General features: G+C 34.9%; 1 protein-coding gene across 7 annotated transcripts in view; it reads right to left on the minus strand.

The window, feature by feature from the left end:
* Positions 1 to 617: 617 nt before the first annotated feature.
* LRRK2 (leucine rich repeat kinase 2) overlaps positions 618 to 15168 on the minus strand; it is a 142494-nt gene continuing 127943 nt past the window's right edge. For 2 of the 7 annotated variants that reach the window (XM_081249269.1, XM_081249265.1), the window contains 7 exons: positions 13890 to 14083; positions 12569 to 12641; positions 10362 to 10546; positions 6710 to 6862; positions 5231 to 5439; positions 2820 to 2873; positions 618 to 2190 (listed from right to left, as the gene is read on the minus strand). In XM_081249269.1, coding sequence (XP_081105395.1) covers positions 2069 to 2190; positions 2820 to 2873; positions 5231 to 5439; positions 6710 to 6862; positions 10362 to 10546; positions 12569 to 12641; positions 13890 to 14083 — 990 coding nt within the window. In that variant the 3' untranslated portion in view covers positions 618 to 2068. Of the gene's footprint in view, positions 2191 to 2801; positions 2874 to 5226; positions 5440 to 6709; positions 6863 to 10361; positions 10547 to 12568; positions 12642 to 13884; positions 14084 to 15168 lie in introns of those variants that run through there. The other 5 variants (XM_081249267.1, XM_081249264.1, XM_081249263.1 and 2 more) reach the window with 4 other exon arrangements.

Genomic DNA, 15168 nt, shown 5'->3' on the forward strand with positions numbered 1-15168 from the left:
GGAAATCCCCTTGCTGTAATAGGCTGATATGGAATTTAGACCAGTGTAGGATAGAAAAGTAAGTCAGTAAGCATCAATAGAACTGACAAGAAGGCAATCTTTTTTGCTACTTCTGTTCTGTTTCATCAATATGTCTTACCGTCCAGATGAAAAATAAATAGTTCACACATAATCAATAATGCCTGCCAGAATTAGATTCAGAGAAGCTCCCTTTTCTTTATATCTAAACTTCCCCAAAAGTATATTTTCTGTTAAGATCAATGCTTACGTTTTGATAATGATTAGCAGTTTACACTAGGGTTCTAATCAGAAAAAAAATTAAATGACTATTTTTTTTAATAAATCGGTTGTTCTAAAGTCTTATTTTTTGAACAGTACTCAAGAGTGAACCATTCTTCTTAAGAAAATTTTTATGAGAATTTGAAAATAGAATACATTATGCCCATTGGGTTTTATCCCGAGATCCTGACAACTGGTTGAACTACAGAAAATTGAATAAAGCTCCAGGAGAATACTTCAGTTAGCAATTCCTATAGTGGAATGTCACATACACAGATGAATACAAAGTTTAGATGGATTACAGATTTATATGTGAAAAATAAAACATTATCACAAAGTTTTAAAATTCACAAATATGCTTTAAAAAATGTTTATTGCTTCATTTAAATACAATGTTCTTTTACGTATTTCTCCATAATTGTCTTTGGCATATGAATACAAAGTAACAATGAGAAATATCACAGGAACAAATAGCTCCATCATTTCTGCCTTTCTTTGAACTACACAAAAAATTAAAATATAGGTCCTCTGAAAATGGAGAATCTTTCAGGGTTAAGAATTTATTAATTACCCTTAATATAAAGAAATTTAGTCTTCATATAATAAAATTCTCAGTTTTGAGATTACTAAATGGGCTAGTTATTCTATCATAGGAAATTGTTTGAAATTATAAATATTGGCCAGGGCCAACAGATTTACCAAAAATGTATTTTCTTAAAGCAGAAATGACACTTAAATGGTTACCTAGGTACTCGGCCCTGATACTCCTACCATGGGAATTTATTTAAACAATTTAAGTATAATTTAGAAGACTAGGTTAACAGGTAACCATTATAGCTAAAGCTCCTTTCTTCTTCAGCAAACTGGTGTGTTACATTCTTGTCCCAATGGTCTTGGTGGGAGTTGTAGAATTCTATAATTCTGAAAATAGAGTTTCTACCTGAATGATGTAGAACTTGCAGGGTCACAAATTTAGGAAGAAGAAGAGTAGAAACATTTGGAATGAAGAAGATTAGGAACAAGTAGCCAGTGGTCTGGCTTAGCAGTTAGAATCAAAATTAAAACATAAAAATATCACTTGAAGGACTGAACATCTTATTTACACCAATTATAAAACTTCAGGGTCCCACATTCAAAGGCAGAGTTGTAATATAGGATAAGACAGTGGCTATGTCTTTCTTGGATAAGATGATTTTGACAATATGTTGGTTTCTTAACAGCACGTTTCATGGCATTTTCTTTTAGATAAAGTGAAGTTGTATGAGATGCACTGCTTGCATCAGGAACAAAAAGAACTCATGTCCCAACAAAGGGCTTTATTAGTGCAAATTCACTGACTATTTACAAGCATATATGATGACTTCATTTAAAAGCAATCTAAGAAGGAATGTATTACATGTAAAACTGTTCTAACATTTTTATTCTATTTTATAGAATATCTAGAAAGTAGTCCAGCAATAGACCTGTCAATCACAGAATGTAAAATAAAGTTTACCTTCATTATGAGTAGCAAAACAAAATTTATCCACTTTGTAAATTTCAGTACGAGTACTGCAATTAAGTACTTTTTCGATTTCCTGTCATTACTTAATCCACAATATTAATTAGGATATATAAGAAACATTAATTTTATACATTTTTACAAAATAAAACCTATAAACATTCCTTCATATACACATTAGCAAACAGCAAGTAGTGGAAATACCCTTTTTATATGTAAACATTTTTTAAAGAATATTTACAAGATAATAATTTTCCCATCCAAAGACAAAGATTTCCAAGATCCCTCTTATTCAACAGATATTCTTCTCATTTTTTCAGCTAATTCTTTTCTCACTCCAATATGTTTCTCTAAATTTTTCACTTCATGTGGAAGATTGATGTCCCAAACAGACAAGCAGGACTGTATCTCTAGAAAATTAAAAAAAACAAATCATATTTCAAAGTTCTGCCATGAGACATTTTTATTTTACTTTTTGTTAATTTATATTTAGTTGCCTTGGACAAATGTGTGTGTGTGTGTGTATGTAAATAATGTACTAAATTATTGCCATTTATAAGAAATTACATTTGGAAAATGTTTAAAATACATTCTATAATGTATTTTGTTCTATAACTATTAAACTTTAATAAGTGTGGATCTTTAATAACCTATAACACTTCATTTTCTGAAAGAAATAAAGATTTTTCAAACACTGTTCAAAATCAGACATAATATGGATATAGGTAATATGTAAGGAAAAATATCCACATTTAGTTTAGGTTTGAGCTAGTTCTCATTTTATAGTGGTTGATATCTCTATTTCACCTGAAAAATAAATACTTAACACTGCTAAATCACTAAAACTTAATTTTAAAGATTTATATCTAAATTATTTGCACTATAAAGAAGCTACCAATTAAAAATGCCTAAAGTTTTATAGTGTATGTAATATTTACTGTAAATGTATAAACACATAATATGTTATAATCATTCACATCATTGCACTCTGCTTGGAATACAGTATCCTATTAAACATTACCTTTTTGATGTTGCATACCTTCAATACTCTTCCGGTTATACCCCAAAACCAGCATGACATTTTTAAGGCTTCCTTTATCAAAAAATAAAAGTTTTCTGTTAAAACAACATAATAAGTTGGACTTCAAAGAGTACAACTGTTCATATTTAAGACACAAAAACCTTGGAACTTAACTTACAATTCCACTATTTATGAGATCCCTCAACTACACTGAATAAAAAATCTCTCCAAGATGACCAGAAATTTTTTTAAGTTAGAAAATTTGTAATCTACTTCTTATTATCATTCTTATTAATTGTGTGAATCTGAGAAAATAGCTTAACCTTTCTGCAAAATGGGTTCAATATTTATACAGTACCCCTCCAGCCAAAGTTATATGTTGAAGAGATAGTGTATGCAAAAGTGCTTTGGATACTATAAGGCACTGGTCAAGTGTGAAGCATCTGAGAGTTAGAGTTTTGCATGGACAGATAATATAGTGATACCCTGTACCATAACCATACTTTATTCTCAAGTCATTCAATAATTTATTCAACAAATATTTATCAAAAGCCTCTATGTACTAGGCCCTAGGCTAGGCCATGGGAATAAAAGGGAACAAACACGAGCAGAGCCAACCCACATGGACTTTACGGTCTAGTAAGGAGATTAGTTACTACTCAGTAACTAAGTTAACCAGGCAAAAGATGAAACAGCACACATAAAACCTTGAGGTAGGGTGAAGCATAGTATTTAAGAGGGACTGAATGTTCTTCTAGACCAAAAAGAGCAGAGAGGAATATGGCAAATGATAAGGGCTAGAGAGCTACAGTGAAGCCAGATCATGCCATACATTGTACATTACGTTTAAATTATTTAAAAAATCAATAAAACCCATTGAAATCTCACTATAATGTCAGTAATGAACAACCATTTGGATCCCAAAGTATTGGGTGGGCCAAAAAGTTCATACTGGGGCTTCCCTGGTGGCGCAGTGGTTGGGAGTCTACCTGCTAATGCAGGGGACACGGGTTCGAGCCCTGGTCTGGGAAGATTCCACATGCCGCAGAGCGACTAGGCCCGTGAGCCACAACTACAGAGCCTGCGCGTCTGGAGCCTGTGCTCCGCAACAAGAGAGGCCACGATAGTGAGAGGCCCGCGCACCGTGATGAAGGGTGGCCCCCACTTGCCACAACTAGAGAAAGCCCTAGCACAGAAACGAAGACCCAACACAGCCCTAAATAAATAAATAAATTAAAAAAAAAAAAAAGTTCATACGGAAAAACCCGAATGAACTTTTTGGCCAAGTCAATACATACGAATTAAATTAAAGGATACAACATCCTTGGTGAGTAAGACTAGAGGGACGACCCCCTGCACACCTACTACTTTGCTGGTGTGGACATGTATCCTGGTAGTCACCAGTCACTAGGAGCACCTCATTCTAACTCCTGTGCAACTCTGACACCAATTCATGGAAAATGGATGAGGTTGAGGAGAAACATTTGTCTCACCCCTTAATATATTCCTGTAAAAGGAATTTACTATTCTCTTTACCCTGTTAAACATTTTATTTCTCATTTGCTAAAGCTACATTAACTCTAGTTTTGCAGAACTTAACCCCATTTTTGTGATCAACTCTATATATACTAAGTCTATTCCCTAAAGCAAATAATTAGTCAAAAGAAGATAGTTAAGTGTGAGTATCATGTGCTATCATGATTTTTTCATGCTTAAGTAGAAAAGGAGTAACAAGAAAAAACATAAAAGTTTGAGTAAAACATTATAATTTGTCAATATTTGTAGATTGTGAAGTTCAGCATATATTGCTACAAGAATATAAATTTATTTATAAAATGAAAAACTAGTTGGAAGCTTAAACTATGATCAAAATAAGCATCTGTTTTAATTTCTTTGGTCAAAAACTTAAAAATACTCAACATTATATGTTTTTGTCTTAATTATAAAGAACAAAGAGAAAGTAAGACCCAAATTTAGTGTTCAGTTAGAATAATCTGCTTCTCTTATGGGACTAAAAACATCTATTCCCTCCGTGTTGTTTTTTGTTTTTTGTTTTTTTTGTGTGTGGTATGCAGGCCTCTCACTGCCGCGGCCTTGCCCATTGCGGAGCACAGGCTCTGGATGCGCAGGCTCAGCGGCCATGGCTCACGGGCCCAGCCGCTCTGTGGCACGTGGGATCCTCCCAGACCGGGGCACGAACCCGTGTCCCCTGCATCGGCAGGCGGACTCCCAACCACTGCGTCACCAGGGAAGACCCCCTCTGTGTTTTTAAGGGGCCTCTTCAAAATACATCCTGCAAAATTTCACTGTGAACTTCTGAGACACTTCAAATGACATTGGAAAGTGAAGAGAAAACTTAAATTTAAAATAAAAACATATTTTTATAGTCAGAGAATATGAAAAAAAAGACCTAAAGGAAAGAAACTTGCCTAACTGTGCAGTCATCATGGCCCTAACAGAATCACAAAAGCTGTGAATTATACAGATGATTCGACGAGCTGAAAGATCAAGGAGTAAGATATGCCCCCCGCCAGTCCCTATCCAGAGGGCAGTGTTCTTCTGGAGGCAGAGAGTTTTCACTCTCCCAGAATAAGACATTTGGTGTTTCGCTTCCTTGTTTGCTTTGACCAGCTCCTCCCTAAAAACCATAAGGAAAGTATGCATTAATACTTTTTTCAGAAATAAAGAAATAAAATAAATGTGTGTCTCTCTCTGTATATACAGACACACACACATATATAACATTTTAAATTATGAATACATGACAGCATACATTACATACTATTAAAATCGTACAGAACTAATTTTGCTAAATACAGAATGTCAAAGAGCCACATTTCACTACATAAAGCATAAATGATCAAAGATAACACAATTGCCTCCTAACTTCAAGAAATTCTGAAATAAATAAGACAGACACAATTTTTATTAATAAGCCTATATAATACAGCAAAAAAAAAAGAACCAATTTGCCCAATATGAAGGGAAAAAGTTAGTTTCAAAAGGTTTTTATGAAGTCTGAAAGTTATAGAGGAAAATAAAATTATAATCACCTACATGTAAAAGATATGAATACAAACGACTGAATTTTTCGCTGAGCTAATAAGTAATTCATGACAAAAATGAGGTATCCAGAAGTAAAAGAATCGTAATAATTTTAGAATTTCAGAAAGTAAGGGACCCTTTACCAGGCAGAACTGTCGGCTCTTCTGAACATAAATCTCCTCACCATCCAGAGAAAAACTAAGAAGGTGTTAGGAAAGTAAACTCTGAAATCTCATTTTATGGCTACAGTATATAATCTAAATGTTCTCCAGCAGATAAAAAAATCTATACTGTAAAACCAGAACAAAACTATGAAGTAGCTAGCAAATAAGGCTGGCAATGGTCCTGTGTGGCAGCAACAGCAAACAAGGGATGTGCTTGATGGGAAGTCTCCGACACACTGTATCAGACTGAGCGCTGCAGTCTCAGTCTGGCATCTTGATCTTCCTTCCTTAGTGCACAGGTCAATCTGGTACATTTTTTCACCCATATTTTATATTGTTTTGTGACTTGTTCTTTGTAATACCTTGAGGAAACCATATCTACTATGTACCTATTTTGTTTTCAAAAATGAAATTTGTTGGATACCAACAGATGGTGCTGAGAAGCATTAACAATTTGGTTTCTGAGGGTGTTTTTTTTTTAAAACATTTTTCTATTTAGAAGTAGAAAGGAAGAAAAATAAGCCATACTTCCTCTCTCTGTGAAATCTGAAGTGTAAGGACTGCTGTTACAGGCATAAAATAAAGAACCAATGACACTGTACCTACAGTCAACAACATATCATACACTTAAAAATTTGTTAAGTGGGTAGGTCTCATGTAGTATTCCTTTCACAATAAAATTTTTTAAAATTAATTTACTTTAAAAAGTGCACACAGTCTATCAGTTCACAGAGTTTTTCAGTCTTCTTGTCCCACACTTCCACAAATGGGCTATTTTTCTTAGCAACATAAAGAGCTGTGTCTACCACCACTGCTATGATGTTGGAATCACTGAAAGATGCATAAGAAAACCTAGGGGGAAAGAAAAGAATGTCATTTCACTTTTCTAGTATTTCAAAATATAATACAACCTTATTATGTTAGCTCTTAATGCATATAAAGGATTGACACTATTTTGAAAAAGAAACAGACTAGAGTATTTGGCAATTATTTCATATTATCCCCTAACCATTCTGAATAGAATACTTTGCGAACAAAAGTCCAGGACCAGAGAGCTCCACAAATGAAATTCTACCAAATATTTAGAGAAGAGTTTTAACACCTATCCTTCTCAAAATATTTCAGAATATTAGAGGAAGGAATGCCCCTGAATTCATTCTATGAGGCCAGCATCACCTCAATACTAAAAACCAGACAAAGAAAACACATAAAAAAGAAAATTACAGGCCAGTATCACTGATAAACATAGATTCAAAAATCCTCAACAAAATATTAGCAAACCAAATCCAACAATACATTAAAATGATCATATACCATTATCAAGTAGGATTTAACCCAGCAATGTAAGGATTTTTCAATATCCACAAATCAGTCAGTGTGATACACCACATTAACAAACTGAAGAATAAAAACCATATGATCATCTCAATAGAGGCAGAAAAGGCTTTAGATAAAATTCAACATCCATTTATGATAAAAACTCTATAGAAAGTGGTCACAGAGGGAACATATCTCAACATAATACAGGCCATATATGACAAGCACATAGCTAACATCATTCTCAATGGTGAAAACCTGAAAGCATTCCCTCTAAGATCAGGATAAGACAAGGATGCCCACTCTCGCTACTTTTATTCAACATAATACTGGAAGTCCTAGACACAGCTATCAGACAAGAAAAAGAAATAAAAGGAATCCAAACTGGAAAGGAAGAAGTAAAACTGTCACTGTTTGCAGATGACATGATACTATACATAGAAAATCCTAAAGTTGCTACCAGAAAACTACTAGAGCTCATCAATGAATTCACTAAAGTTGCAGGATACAGAAATCTGTTGCATTTCTATACACTAACAACAAACAATCAGAAAGAGAAATTAAGGGAACAATCCCATTAACAACTGCATCAAAAAGAATAAAATAAGTAATAAACCTACTACAGCAGATAAAAGAGCTGTACTCAGAAAACTGTAAGACTCTGATGAAAGAAATTGAAGATGACACAAACTGATGGAAGCTACACCGTGTTCATGGATTGGAAGAATTAATATTGTTTAAATGACCATACTACCCAAGGCAATCTACATATTCAATGCAATCCCTATTAAAATACCAATGGCATTTTTCACAGAACAAGAACAAATAATTTTAAAATTTGTATGGATATACAAAAGACCTGAATAGCCAAGACAATCTTGAGAAAGAACATAACTTAAGGGATCACACTCCCTGACTTCAGACTATATTATAAAGCTACAGTAATCAAAACAGTATGGTACTGGCACAAAAACAAACACATAGATCAATGGAATATAAGAGACCAGAAATAAACCCACCCACTTATGTTCAATTAATCTACAACAAAGAAGGCAAGAATGCACAATGGAGAAAAGACAGTGTCTTCAGTAAGTGGTGCTGGAAAAACAGGACAGCTAAATGGAAAAGAATGAAATATAGAAGATTCTCTAATAGCATATACAAAAATAAACTCAAAGTGGATTAAAGACTTAAATGTAAGATTAGGTACCATAAAACTCCTAGAAGAAGACATAGGCTGAGCACTCTTTGGCTTAAATTGTAACAAAAAAATTTTTTTTGGATCTCCTAAAGCAAAGAAAATAATAACAAAAATAAACAATGGGACCTAAGTAAACTTAAAAGCTTTTGCACAGCAAAGGAAACCATCAACAAAATGAAAAGACAACCTACTGAATGGAAGAAAATACTTGCAAATGATATGATTGATAAGGGGTTAATATCCATAATATATAGACAACTCCTATAACTCAACATCAGAAAAAACAAAAAACCCAATTAAAAAATGGGCGGAAGGGCTTCCCTGGTGGCGCAGTGGTTGAGAGTCCACCTGCCAATGCAGGGGACATGGGTTCTTGCCCCGGTCTCATGAGATCCCACATGCCGTGGAGCGGCTGGGCCCGTGAGCCATGGCCGCTGAACCTGTGTGTCCAGAGCCTGTGCTCCACAATGGGAGAGGCCACAACAGTGAGAGGACTGCGTACCACAAAAAAAAAAAAAAAAAAGAAAGAAAAAAGAAAAATGGGCAGAAGACCTGAACAGACATTTTTCCAAAGAAGACATACAGATGGTCTGCAGGCACATGAAAAGATGCTCAACATCATTAATCATCAGAGAAATACAAATTAAAACCATAGTGAGATATCACCTCACAACTGTCAGAATGGCTATCATCAAAAAGTCCACAAATAATAAATATTGGCAAGAATGTGGAGAAAAGGGAAACCTCATACACTGTTGGTAAGAATGTAAATTGGTGCAGCCACTGTGGGAAACAGTACGGAGGTTTCTCAAAAAACTAAAAATAGAACTACCATATGCCCCAGCAATTCCATTCCTGGGTATTTATCCAAAAAAAATGAAAACACTAATTTGAAAAGATACACACACCCTAATATTCATTGTAGCATTATTTACAATAGCCAAGATATGGAAGCAACCTAAGTGTCCATCAACAGATGAATGGATAAAGAAGATGTGGTATATATACATATACCATAGAATAATACCCAGCTATAAAAAAGAATGAAATTTTGCCATTTGCAACAACATGGATGGACTTAGAGGTTATTATGATAAGCGAAATAAGTAAAAGAAAAACAAATACTGTTTGATATCACTTCTATGTAGAATCTCAAAAATAAAACAAACTAGTGAATATAACAAAATAGAAACAGACTCACAGATACAGAGAACAAACTAGTGTTTTACCAGTGGGGATAGGGAAGGGCGGGGAGAGCCAAGATAATGTTAGGGGATTAAGAGGTACAAACTACTATGGATAAAATAAATAAGCTATAATGATATATAGTACAACACAGGGAATATAGCCAATAGTTTATAACTATAAATGGAATATAAGCTTTAAAAATTGTGAATCACTATGTTGTACCCCTGAAACTTATATAATATTGTAAATCAACTATACCTCAATAAAAAAAGAAAGAACAAAGAAAATTATATAAAATACATGTGTTAAATCCATATCTTTAGTAAAATAATGAGTTCATGCCTCTCAAATTCCATGTTTAATTTGATACAGAGATAATGAAAATAATAAAAATTTAGATTGATAGATACTACTAAAATTACTATGAGTTTTCATATTTTATCCCAAATGTGATTAGACTGGGTGATTTTTTAATGTTCCTCTGCTTTCTAAGTTATATAATGAATATTTAAATTTACAATAGAAAAATAAAGTATGCATTTTGAAAGATCTTTGTTTGGGATTATCGATAGCATTATTGACTTGATTATAAAGAATAAACATGAAAAAAATGGTAAATGAGTTGCATAGATAAGAATAACTTACAGCTGATTTGTCCTGGTCTCAATCAGTTTCTGAATGGTGAAATCATCAGAAAACGAGAAAACTTTTGTACCACATCCTCCCCACATAATGTTTTTTTCGGTTGAATTCATGGATTCACTCAAACACATCAGTGGAGTGCTGACATTTCCTATATTGAGTGTCTTCAAAGGAGCAGCTCCTTTACACTTTGCCAAAAAGAGAAAACACATTCAGTAAATTGAGTAGCCACAGAATGAAACAGTGTAAAATTTCAGCTTTCTAAAAACTACTTTCCCATCTTAAATGGTTAGAGATATTAAAATAAAAATTCAGGATACATTTTTCAAAGGACTTATAAAAACAGGATTTAATTCAAATGGTATTCAATGTGTTATCCTTATAACCAATCTCTTCACTTCCCCATACAAAAATTGTACAGGAAGTAACCTAGGGATTATACTATAATTACTTCTTTGTCTCTCATTAGATAATAAGCTTTTTTGATAACAAAGAGTATGAATGGGTAGGATGTTGAATGACTAGATAGAACCACAGATGAATGATGGATGGAGAAATTAATTCTTTAATGATAAATGTGAATCTTAATAACAGAAAGTCAAATGATTTCTTCAAGGTTAAAGAACAGGTTAACCTCCTAGAGAAATGGAAATAAAAACAAAAGTAAACAAATGGGACCTAATGAAACTTAAAGGCTTTTGTACAGCAAAGGAAACCATAAACAAGAACGAAAAGACAACCCTCAGAATGGGAGAAAATATTTGCAAATGAAGCAACTGACAAAGGATTAATCTCCAAAATATACAAGCAGCTCAAGCAGCTCAATATCAAAAAAAGAAACAACCCAATCCAAAAATGGGCAGAAGACCTAAACAGACATTTCTCCAAAGAAGATACACAGATTGCCAACAAATATATGAAAGGCCGCTCAACATCACTAATCATTAGAGAAATTCAAATCAAAACTATGATAACGTATCACCTCACACTGGTCAGAATGGCCATCATCAAAAAATCTACAAACAATAAATGCTGGAGAGGGTGTGGAGAAAAAGGAACCCTTCTGCACTGTTGGTGGGAATGTAAATTGATATAGCCACTATGGAGAACAGTATGGAGGTTCCTTAAAAAACTAAAAATAGAACTACCATACGACCCAGCAATCCCACTACTGGGCATATACCCTGAGAAAACCATAATTCAAAAAGAGTCATGTACCACAATGTTCACTGCAGCACTATTTACAATAGCCAGGACATGGAAGCAACCTAGGTGTCCATCAACAGATGAATGGATAAAGAAGATGTGGCACATATATATAATGGAATATTACTCAGCCATAAAAAGAAATGAAATTGAGTTATTTGTAGTGAGGTGGATGGACCTAGAGACAGTCATACAGAGTGAAGTAAGTCAGAAAGAGAAAAATAAATACCGTATGCTAACACATATATATGGAGTCTAAAAAAAAAAAATGGTTCTGAAGAACCTAGGTGGCAGGACAGGAATAAAGACACAGACATAGAGAATGGACTTGAGGACACGGGGAGGGAGAAGGGTAAGCTGGGACGAAGTGAGAGAGTGGCACTGACATATATACACTACCCAATGTAAAATAGATAGCTAGTAGGAAGCAGCCGCATAGCACAGGGAGATCAGCTCAGTGCTTTGTGTCCACCTAAAGGGGTGGGATAGGGAGGGTGGGAGGGAGGGAGACGCAAGAGGGAGGAGATATGGGGATGTATGTATATACATAGCTGATTCACTTTGTTATACAGCAGAAACTAACACACCACTGTAAAGCAATTATACTCCAATAAATATGTTATAAAAAAGAAAAAAAAAAAGAAAGAACAGGTTGGTAGCAAGCCAGACTTAAAACTTGTTTCCCTTGTTTTTTCCACAATGTATTTATAAGAAATTATCTACTTCCCTTATATAAAAATGGAATTATTTCCATCCCTAACCTTATAAATCAGATCTCATTTATCAATTCATCCTTGGTTAATTCATATAAAATATACAGTTAATCAGTAAGTACTTATAGAGAATGTACTGTGTTCAAGACTTCCTGAAGCAAGAGAAAGATAAAAAGCAGAATATATGATCCAGAATCTCAGGGAGTTTATAATCAGTTAAAAGGAGGCTGGTGATGAGTAAACATAAAACAAAGAACTTAAATTTTGATGCAGAATGCGTTGAACATTTACCTTAACCGTTTTATCTTCAAAAATTGCTAAGTTGCCATCAGCAGTTCCCACTAAAAGGAAATTTTTTTGCTTGCTAAAAGAAAGAATGTCAAAATTGTTACAAAAATAATGCTTATATTGACCAAGATGGTCTTAACATCCCACCTACCTTAACTAAACTTAGACAGGTTTCTTCCTGATTATTGGCCTCTACCTCCTTTTCCTTATAGCATTTACTTGAGAAAACTTAAATTGCAACTTCTTTCTCTGCCCATTTAAGATGTAGAGCTTCTTCAAGTTTTACAACTCAAGAATGCCTTTCTCAAGGATCTGGGTGCCCTCTCTGAAATGTCATCAGGAAGGATGGCACCCCTTCTCCCATTCTTTGTGGGACGGTAGGAGCCTACTTCAATAAGCAACAATCAGCAAACACAGATGACCTAATCACACTGACCCTCCCCCTCCCCCAATGTCCTCCAGTACTTTTCCACTAGCTCATTACAGGGTTTAAAAACTCTCCCACATTTTATTTCAGCAGAGCTGAGTCCAATCCCTCTCCCCTATTGCAATAATCTTAAATATAAAGTCTTCCTTGCCTATTTGACTTCATCTGATGAAATTTTTATTTGACAGTATCCAAATAATTTCAACTCCAAAATTGCCAGTGGAGTTTATATTTTAGTCACCAAAAACTTGGACTTCACATTTTCCTAATACTTTTTATTTTCCAGTACTGACTTAAACCAGAGAAGTATATGGTGCATAATCTAAATGGCTCCTGAAAATCATACTGCCCCAAATATTACAGCAACTAACCTGTTACACCTGAAATTCTGCCATTTCTATAAATTCCTGAGATAAAATCCTTTCAACTGATAATGGTTAAGCCATTTCACTATTGACAACTTCTGAATTCATCTACTGAAGTTTTTTTCCAATTTGGTAGTTAGTTAAGTGATATGTTTTAGACTGGCATATAACAGTTTACTGATATACATGTATTCAAAGTAAGAATGAATGAGAACTCATTTTTGAAGAGGCCCTACAAAAATGAACTGATGTGCTGAGTGGTGAAGAGTTAGAGCCATAGTTGAGATAAAACCAGGAGCAAGGCTGGAAGCCTGAAGAAATGACTGACCTATATTTTAACTGTCTCAGCTTGATCTGTATACAGAAAAATACAAATATCTTCGTGGCCTCCTATAGTTCCCTTTAATATATGCAACCAATGGGAAAATGTTAAAAATGAGCAACCTTTGTTGATACTGTAACAATTTTGCATACAATTAAGTAATCTAAAAGATATGTAATTTTCCCCCAATGGTCAAAATCACTACCTTACCTTTGCTTGGAAGAGGAATTGCAATACAAGCAAGTAACAGAGTCAGTCATCTTTTCAAGAGTATGCCTCTTTCTCTCATCTTCAGTATTGATGACGAGGAGCATGCCAGACTGTGTTCCAGATACAATCCAGCTTTCCTTTTCAACAGGAAGATGCACCAAGGCTAGGCACAATATTCTACTATCAGTAACTTCCTGTTAAGAAAAGAAAACACTCTCTAAAGGGCTTGGTTCTAGCTTAAGTGACTAGAACTTACATAGAATGAAAATATTATGTAATCCACATACTTAACCCCTTTTATTTTCTTGGTTTGCATTTTTAAAACAATGCCAATTTTATTTAACTTTCAACAATAAATGAGTTAACTGGCCAAAAAAAGAAAAAAAAATGACTGCCTAGATTGCACCTGAAACTAAAATTTAAAAATTGAAAATTATTTCTCAGTATCATTTCTCACTCCATCAAAATAATATAAGAAGATTGTTCAACCTTAAGAATAATGTTTAGGTACAACATTTCTTTCAAGGCAACAGTCAAAATATAAGGTTTTTTAAGTCTAGAAATTTACCTTATATTTCCCAATATAATTTATTGATCCCTCTTGCAGAAGCCATGCCCAGATCTCCTCTATCACCCACCCCCGACTGCTCTGAGTGTTGGCTTAGTAGAGCTCAGAGCTGCACCCTTCACTACCTTCAGCCCATGGGAGCTGGCTTGTTCAGAAATGGTTGGGAGGTTATGCCACCCCTACCCTTGGGCAAATTGCAGCTGATGACTGACTGATAAGTGGGAATGAAATACTGGACCCCTTGCCTGGTGAAGGGATAAATCTGTGCCGTTATTCACATTCCAAAGTTTCTTGTGGGTAAAGACTGAGGCTAAACTTCCTCAGACACTACTTTTTTTTTTTTTTTTTTTTCGGTACGCGGGCCTCTCACTGTTGTGGCCTCTCCCGTTGCGGAGCACAGGCTCCGGACGCGCAGGCTCAGCGGCCATGGCTCACGGGCACAGCCGCTCCGCGGCATGTAGGATCTTCCCGGACCAGGGCACAAACCCGTGTCCCCTGTATCGGCGGGCGGACTCTCAACCACTGCGCCACCAATGAAGCCTCAGACACTACATTTTTGCTAAGCTTCTTCCCCTGATCTATGTGGCTTCCCATACCTCCTCAAAAGTGTCTCTCTCCTTGAATCACTCATATAAGATTCTCTGTTTCAGGCTGTGTTTCTAGCATTCCTGACCTAAGACACACATATACTGTGATTTTAAAACAAAACAC

Source organism: Mesoplodon bidens, assembly GCF_964165515.1.
Source record: "Mesoplodon bidens genome assembly, chromosome: 11".
Classification (NCBI taxonomy): Eukaryota; Metazoa; Chordata; class Mammalia; order Artiodactyla; family Ziphiidae; genus Mesoplodon; species Mesoplodon bidens.